The 8,391-nt window shown below is 47.6% G+C and overlaps 2 protein-coding genes across 8 annotated transcripts in view; one reads left to right on the top strand and one right to left on the bottom strand.

Annotated features, from left to right (window-relative positions):
* DHX38 (DEAH-box helicase 38) overlaps positions 1-2,020 on the top strand; it is a 19,018-nt gene extending 16,998 nt beyond the window's left edge. For both annotated transcript variants that reach the window (XM_077889154.1, XM_077889144.1), the window contains exons 26-27: positions 89-210; positions 1,550-2,020. In XM_077889154.1, coding sequence (XP_077745280.1) covers positions 89-210; positions 1,550-1,634 — 207 coding nt within the window. In that variant the 3' untranslated portion in view covers positions 1,635-2,020. The remainder of the gene's footprint in view (positions 1-88; positions 211-1,549) is intronic.
* Positions 2,021-3,005: 985 nt separating this feature from the next.
* PMFBP1 (polyamine modulated factor 1 binding protein 1) overlaps positions 3,006-8,391 on the bottom strand; it is a 50,701-nt gene continuing 45,315 nt past the window's right edge. For 2 of the 6 annotated variants that reach the window (XM_077889175.1, XM_077889165.1), the window contains exons 20-21: positions 6,408-6,646; positions 5,777-6,176 (exon numbers count right to left, since the gene is read on the bottom strand). In XM_077889175.1, the coding sequence (XP_077745301.1) occupies positions 6,013-6,176; positions 6,408-6,646 (403 nt within the window). In that variant the 3' untranslated portion in view covers positions 5,777-6,012. Of the gene's footprint in view, positions 3,158-5,756; positions 6,177-6,407; positions 6,647-8,391 lie in introns of those variants that run through there. The other 4 variants (XM_077889203.1, XM_077889214.1, XM_077889196.1 and 1 more) reach the window with 4 other exon arrangements.

Below are 8,391 nucleotides of genomic sequence, written 5' to 3'. Positions count from 1 at the left end.
ACCCAGCTTATGGCAGGGGCATGGGTGCGGACAAGGCCTCCTCATTGGCCAGTCTCCAGTGGCCCCAGTACCTCTATCTCTTTTCTAGGAGAACCGCCGACGGGCCAAAGAGGAAGCTTCTGCCATGGAGGAGGAGATGGCACTTGCTGAAGAGCAGCTGCGAGCCCGACGGCAGGAGCAGGAAAAGCGCAGCCCCCTGGGCAGTGTCAGGTGAGCTTCAGCCTCAGGACCCTGGCTGGGATGGAGCCTGTCCATGGGAGGCTCTGGGAACCAGCCCGATAGCCCGAGCAGGCCCCGATGCAGGGTCGTGACCCAAGAGAAGTAGAGTCTGTAGGGCCGAATTGGTGATGGAAGTTGACTGGTCCCACATGGAGGCTTGGGAGAAGTTCCAGACACACTCTCAAGGCTGGTGATACATCTGCAACTCTTGGTCATTGTCATGTACTGAGGCCTGTGGTGGGCCGGAGAAATTACAGCTTTCCTGACAAACGAGGACTTGGAACTCACGGTGGAGCCTTGGAGCCTTGGACTTGTGTGTGTCTGCTGGAGTTCTGAGTTAGAGCCACCTTCAGGTGAAGGGCACGGTTCTCCACAAGACTGTGTGCACTTCAGACACCAGCTCAAAGTGTGTGTGTGGGGGGGGTGTCAAAGGTCACTCTCACTTCTGACCAATTTGCTACAAGTTTGGGGATCCCCATAATAGACTCCCCTACATTCGATATTTTGCTATAATAACTCACAGAACTCGGGAAGGAACTATATTTACGATTATAGTTTTATTATAGCAAAAGGATACAAATCAGAACCAGTCCAAGGAAGAAATGCAGAGATAGAGGTCTGGGACAGTCCCAGATGTGAAGCTTCCATTGTCCTCAGGGCCACATTAGTCTCCTGGCATACTGATGTGTGATGTATGAACAGGGCATTGCCAACCAGGGAAGCGTCCGTGTCCAGAATTTTGTTGGGGTTTCATTCATAGGCATGAATGGTTGGGTAAGCATCCATGTGATTGACCCGGTCTCCAGCCTCCTCCTTTCCACAGAGGGTGAGCTGATATCATAGGGCTCAGAGTATAGCCCTTATCCTGGATCATCTCATTAGGAGAAATGATCAGATGTGGTCTGAGGGCCCACCATGAGTAACAGAGACATTTAGTCCCTTGGGAAGTCCCAGGGGTGTAGAGATTACCTCTCAGGACCTCTAGACAAAGGTCAGCTAGATTCTTTATTATATAGATGGAGTGGCAGCCTGGGGAGGTGGCTGGAAGGCTACCTCTGTAGCTCACCTAGGAGGTATGGAAGGAATTGTTAAAAAATCTACCTTCCAGCAGTCCTTGCTGGATATCAGAATGAGGTAATATTTTATTCTGTTCCCCATCACAAATGAGGAAGGCAGCGGGGGTGGAAATGTGCTGGAGAAGACCCTTCAGGCCCGAAGCCTGCTCCCACACCAGTTAGAAGCCTCAGGGCCTCGGGCTCCTTATCTTACTGTGCATCCTGGTTGGAGCGAGCAGCAGCATGATTCCTCATCCCTCTTTCCGTGTCTCCAGGTCTACAAAGATCTACACTCCAGGCCGGAAGGAGCAAGGGGAACCCATGACGCCTCGCCGCACACCAGCCCGCTTTGGGCTCTGAGCTGAGGCTTTTCCTGCAGAGAAAGTCCTGAGCCTTGTGGCTAGAGCGCCCCAGGCCTGCACAAAACCCTTTCATCTGTGTGCTTTCATCCGTGTACATCCTGGCCCCTGGGGGAAGCCCCTGCAGGGGCCAGCTCTGCCGCGGAGGGAGGAGGAGTTCCTTAGTGCCCACCTGGGCTGCAGAGCAGCTGAGCTGCCGGGGCAGCAGGAGGGAGCCGGACCCATTGTATCCAAATAAACCATTCCTTGGACGCTTGGTGTACAAATGACTTGGCTGTGACTATGGTTTTTTAAATTCTGTGTAAAGCAGCAAAATAGATCTAGAGGGAATTGTAATTTGGTTATAATTCAGGATTTGGAAATAAATTTATTGTTTGTAAAATGTTATTGCATTTCAGACTGTTCCTTTTTCCCTCACTGCCCTAAATCACATAATAAACAAGAAGATGGGCAGGACTCCGACTTTCTTTGGGATGATCTAAAACCTCAGCTCTCCTTATTTCTATTCTCCAGGTAGTGGCTCTCTGAGGGGGGCTGGCGGGTGGGACAGCTGACGGAAGGATGATGGCCTGGGGCACTGGGCAGGCCAAACTCCTAGGGTGCTTTGCTGTTCCAAGGCTGGTGGGCGGGGGAGGCTGGCGATGGCCAAGTGGCAGGGAAGTGAGCACCCATGCACCCTCTGCCATTCCCCAGGGGTGGGTTGGGTGCTCTACTGCTCAGAATAGCAGAAGTTTCCACTTGGCATGTGCGTTGGCATAAACAGTATAAAATACTGCTCGCTGATTTTCACATAAAAAATGATCCTTGGGGGATCCCTGGGTGGCTCAGTGGTTTGGCGCCTGCCTTTGACCCAGGGCGCGATCCTGGAGTCCCGGGATTGAGTCCCGCGTCAGGCTCCCGGCATGGAGCCTGCTTCTCCCTCTTCCTGTATCTCTGCCTCTCTTTCTATGTCTATCATAAATAAATTCAATCAATCAATCAATCAATCTTAAAAAAAAAAGATCCTTGCACAGGAATCCCTAGTCTTTGCTCTTGTTAAGCAGCCTGCATCTGCTGAGATGGCTTTGTGGGTATGTGGCCCTTTGCATCACACATGGCCCTTACTCTGACCCTCAGGTGGGGCTCCTGCCAGGTGTGCTGGTTGCAGGGTTTTGTGCTGGGGCTGAGTCACGGGTGGCCTGGCCTGGGGCTCCGAAGCACCTTCACCCCAGCCAGCAGCCCTCAGCCCCAGCCTCTTCACTTAGGCCACCATCACTTCTATTCCCTTTCTCACTTTTTTCCTCGGATGTGGTTTTAAAATTTAAGTCAGTTTTATGGAGGAGTTTGGAAGCCTGGCTTTGCCAGCCAACACCAGCTACCACTTCTACTTGCGTTCTCTTTACCTCTAACTGCCTTTATTGGGAATTCAGGTAGAAACTGCCTTTTCAGGGCTCTGGAGTGAAGAGAGGGCATCCGGAGGCTCATCTGGGAAGGCTTCTAGTCTTGACACCAGGTTGACGGGCTAGCAGAAGGTGTCGACCTGCTCTGTGGAAAGAAGTAAGCTGGGCATGTGATTTATGTACAGCCTTGGGCTAGGGATGCAACCGAATGGGGCAAAAATTGAGCTTCCAGTGAATATGGCTCTGTTACTAACACAGGCTGTGACCTTGGTCACACACTTACCTTCAAGTTTTCTGGATCACGAAAATGAAGCCAGAGGTTATGAAAACCAGGGGTCAGCCTTCTCATTTGAAAACAGGAACACCTGGCAAGGACACCTCACAGTACAGATGCCTCGGGCTGTGTGGGGAGGCTCCCAGCCCTCAGCAGCACTTCCCAGATCGGTTTTGGTGTTGGGACTTCCACACAAGGGTCTGTCAGGACCTGTCTCTAATGTGCTCTTTAAATTATGGACCTTTTCCATTCAGATCCACCTTAAATCCTTAATCCTTCCTTCCAGCTCTAATACTCTTGATTCTTACTTCTTCCTCAGATAAAAACTGATCCCCCCACCGAGATACAAAAGTAGGCCTGTGGCAACAGCCCTGAAGTGGGTTCTGGAGAATGGCTTTCGGGCTTCCTGGTGTGAGTGAACAGTGAGGCTGCTGAAGTGGACATGATTAGGGTGGGCGCCCCGTTGCTCTTAGTCACGTGCATTTATTGTGTCTGGTTGATGATAATGGTACTTTGAACACATTAAAGATGTCTGTAGTTGAGGGTCTCAGGCTGAGATGGGGGCGCATTCTAGCTCATTCCAGAGCTTGGCTTGCCAGGCCCTGTCTATGGCAGGAAACCTCCTCCTCAGCTGGGCTGCAGAGGGAAGGCTCAAAAGCCAAGTGCTAATGGGGCAACACGGTGGTTGTAGAGAAGGTTGCAGTGGCTGGTGTTTGCTCTGGGTGTTTTTGGTTCAAGGGAGGAAATTGCACTCCAGGTGAGTAGGAGCGGAGCTGCTGCAAAGGATTCTGTGGGCCCCAGGTATCGGAATCCGAGTGACATCCTCCCACTGGGTGGCTGAAGCACTTTATTCACAATCCCCTTGGCTAAAGTAAGTCCTAGTTTCATAACACTTTCTTTCCTTTTTTTGGTTACTTTCTAGAGAAGTTTTAGGTGTGCAGTAAAACTGAGCAGGAAGTACAGAGACCCCTTGCCCCCACACAAGCACAGCCTCCCCACTATCAACATCCCCTACCAGAGTGGTTCATTTGTTACAATCGATGAGCCTACCTTGGCATGTTATCCCACAGAACCCATAGTTTACATGACGGTTCGCTCTAGGTATTATATAGTCCATGGGTTTGGGAAATGTATGATGACACGAATCTGCTACTACACATCATACAGAGACCATTTCTATGATCAGTAATTCAAACCACCTTTAAGAAACCCCTTTGGTTTCTTCTTAAAGATTCGTAGTTAGGCAACCCTCTGGTTTCCTGCTCTTTGCCTTATCTTTAGAGAAGCTACATTTCCCTAAATTCAACCCCTCTACCCCATCAGATCTCCCCCCTGGTTGGGCTCACAAGGCCAGATGGCTGGGTGATATATCTGTGTTTTTCTGGCTCTGCTGCTCCTTCGCTCCCCATAACTCACTACATTCCATGCTCTGGTGTAATTATTCCACAGGAAGTGAAAGATAACTTTGAAAAAAATGGACAACATTCAAAGTATCCAGCTATTATTGTCTTTGGCCAACATATATGGCACCTTTTCATAAATATAGAGACAAAGTATCTTTTTAAGTAGATAGCACTTGGGATTTTAATGACATTGACATTTTGTTTGAATAAATGGGCCACAGGCTAGAAATGCGGAATCATTTCATTAGGACCAGATTCTTCACTCTTTGTTTACTCTGGAAAACATATCCTTACTCTAAACCCAATGGGGGTACATAGTCAAAAATAAACATAAACAAGCAGACAACAACTGTCACAGCAGAGACTACCAGACGTGCTTGTCACTCCTGCCTCACCCTGTACTTCCAGTATTGGCCCTTGCCAAGTACTGGCAGGGACATGCTACATAACATGTCTTGGCTTTTGTCTGGCTGAGGAGGAAGGCAAGAATATGTAAGAATCCTTACCAACTAGTGGGTTTCTTCACTTCTCCTGCCCCCTACCCTGAGGTACAAACTCCTTTATTTCTTTCTCTTACTTTACCTTAGTAGCTAGTTCTCTCAATTTCCTACACACTAGGAATATAAATTCCAGACATGTATTCAGTTTAACAAAATCCTACCACAATAAAATAGTTTAGCTGTCCTTGGAGTTTGTTATAATGGAATTTTACTTGTATTGAGCTGGCTGGGGAGAAAAATAAAATTGTTAAAAGGAGAAATGCAATATGGCGGGCCAGGGAGAAAGCAGATGGCTATCTCCCTCCTCCGTTTGGAAAATGCATCACTCATTTCTCGTCTTTTCTTTTGGGTTTCAGGATTACTTTCCTTTTTGAGATTTTTAAGACTTTTTTTCCCTTAAATTCCAGACAGAAAAAATAAAGGGGGAGCTAGTTCTCTCTTGGTTCGAAAATGAATGCAGATAATCCAGAAGCTTCCTTTGGGAATTATAGCTTCCCTGTATATATGAAAGAGACTATATTTTTTAGAATCCAGAGAAAACAGGGATGAACATATTGGTGGGGACTGGAGGACCCAGAGATGTCTGCAAGACACCAAGAGCTTACTGAGATTGCTATGCTCATGTCTTTATTTTGGAGTTTGGGCCCAGAAATAGTATGGTTCCAATGCTCACTCCACTGCAAAAAGTGGACAAAACTCAATAAAATGTTAGCATCTTGCAAAATAGGCTGGGACCTTGATGTGTTCATGTAAGAGCTGATCCAGGTCAAGAGAGAGGGGCAGAAAATCACTGTCCTCTGAAAAATGTGCGTGGAAATGATGCTTAAGGCAGGGTGCTGATTTCTAGCAATATGAGGAACCTGAGAGAACAATGAGGAAATGACAGTCTTGATTTGAGGAGAAATTGAGATGATTCCTCAAGGACTGGCCTCATGGCCGGGCAGCTCAGTTGTGGGGTGGCTTCTTCCTTCTGGGGTAACATGGAATCTATAGGTGACAGAAAAGGTAGCTTTGGATCCAGGCTGTACAGGGGATCAGTGTAATAGTGATCTCTGGTCCAGAGTAGCTAAGCAAAAGATATGTCCCCCAGCTCCCACTTTGAATTCCCAATGCAGTGATCTCTTCTTGAAAAATAGTATCAGGCTGTTGCTTTTTTTTTTTTTTTAAACCAAGAAAACAGATATCATATAAGTAGCAAAAGACAGATGGCAGACTTACCTGAGCAGTGGGGTATCCCGACAAACTTGGTGATGTCCATTCTTTGGCTCATGTCCTGAGCTGTCCCCCTCCAGCCCAAGGTGGCACACACTTTCCCCTTCTGTATGGGCTCTGTCTTGCTGGGGCCTAGGGCTTTGGTGTACAGCCTTGGGTGCCCAGTTTTCAGCTTCTTCTCCTCTATCTCAGTCTTTAGTTTCTTGTTTTCCTGCTGCAGATGGACCATTACATTGTGCAGGTGGCTGGGGAAGGAAAGGGAAGGACAGGGGATGTTCAGTCTGCTTCAGCACCTTGGTTCCCCACCAGAAAGGGCAGATAAAGGTGCCAAAGGAAGGAGGATCATGGACATCCAGGTCCTTTCCCAGCTGGTGCTCTCCTGCTCCATAGAAACGGAGGCCTATGTGTATTCCCTGGAAGAAGCCCAGGCTCAGGGTTGGGGTGGACCCAGGATCAGGACTTCTAAGCCACTGCATCATGTCAGCACAGGGCCTGTTTTCATATCTGTCAGATGGGGACCATTGAGTCTGATCTGCCTTCCGTACTTCATATAAAGCTCCAGTTTGACAAATGACAGAAATTTGATTTGAAGAGCTGGAAGGCTGTCTGTCATGAATGATCCCACATGCTTGGGCTGTCCAGGCTGTGCCTGGGGAACACTCTCATCCATTTCTGGTGTCAAAGCCCAACTTATTTCCCCTTCCTTTGCTGGAAGGTTGAGAGCACAGGGGATCTCATCAGCTCTGTTGAGAGCTTGGGCAAGTAATGTGTCCCCATTTATGGATGAAGAAATGACAGTGATGTAGGTGAGGTGAAAGAACTTAGCCTACCTCCTGTGGCTCCAGTACTGGTCGTATTTCTCCAAATCAATGTTGAGGGCAATGCGTGACAGTGGGCTCTGGAACCAGACTCCCCAAGTTGGAATTCTGGCTTTGCCATTTACTATTTATGAGGCCATGGGCAAGTTATTTAGCCTCTGGGTTCCTCTTTTTCTTTATTCATAAATGGGGATTTTAGTGGTACTGAACTCATGAGTTCTTATAAAGATTAAACAATACATATAAAGCCCTTAGAATAGTGCCTTGCACAGGTAACTGATAAATATTATTTGTGTTATTATTATTATTATTATTAATAGATTTTTTGGGGGATGCCTGGGTGGCTCAGCAGTTGAGCATCTGCCTTTGGCTCAGGTTGTGGTCCCAGGGTCCTGGGATCGAGTCCTGCATCAGGCTCCTCACATGGAGCCTGCTTCTCCCTCTGCCTGTGTCTCTGTCTCTCTCTGTGTGTCTCTCATGAATAAATAAATAAAATCTTTAAAAAAATAGATGGGTTTTCTTCAAATAGGTTCAAACTCAAGAATGAGTTCTTTGTGAAACAGAACTTCTTGGAACCTGGCTTAGTATAAGAAATGCTCTGTTACTTTTAGATTTTTACCATTTCTCTTCTAGTTAATCCCTTTCAGAAAATGCCTTTGTTCTAGTGAAAAATTTCATGGTCTTTTATAGAGAAATCAAAGACTTCATCCTCAACTTCTCTGGGCCTATGCTTTGCCCTCTTGCTCTCTATGAGCCTGGCTGGTGTTGAAGGCACCCTAGGAACCCTTCATGTCATCGCTACACTCCATATGCCACTGGGCCTGGAGGTGGAGTCCTGGCCATGCCCTCATTCCCTGGGTCTCTGTCATTCTCTATGGTCCACTCCTGTCAGAATTCCCAATGCCTTCAACATCCTGTATATTCTATCCAAGGCTTTCAGTTCCTTGACTTCTGTATTCCAATCATCCTCTCCTATCCTTAAAATCAGCCACCATCCTATGGTCACAGCTCAGAACAGAGCTGTCCAACTGGGCCTAATGAATGGGTTCTAGATGTGCTGAGATGTGGATGCTCTCAGGTCTTGGGGCAGCCACTGGCTGGCCAACTTTGTCACAAATAATTCATCCCAAATTCTTCCACTGTGCCAAGCAAATGTGGTTCTTTTTTAAGTG

The sequence above is a fragment of the Canis aureus genome, chromosome 3 (genome assembly GCF_053574225.1).
Source record: "Canis aureus isolate CA01 chromosome 3, VMU_Caureus_v.1.0, whole genome shotgun sequence".
NCBI classification, from domain to species: Eukaryota; Metazoa; Chordata; class Mammalia; order Carnivora; family Canidae; genus Canis; species Canis aureus.
This window is presented reverse-complemented; position numbering and strand designations above follow the sequence as displayed.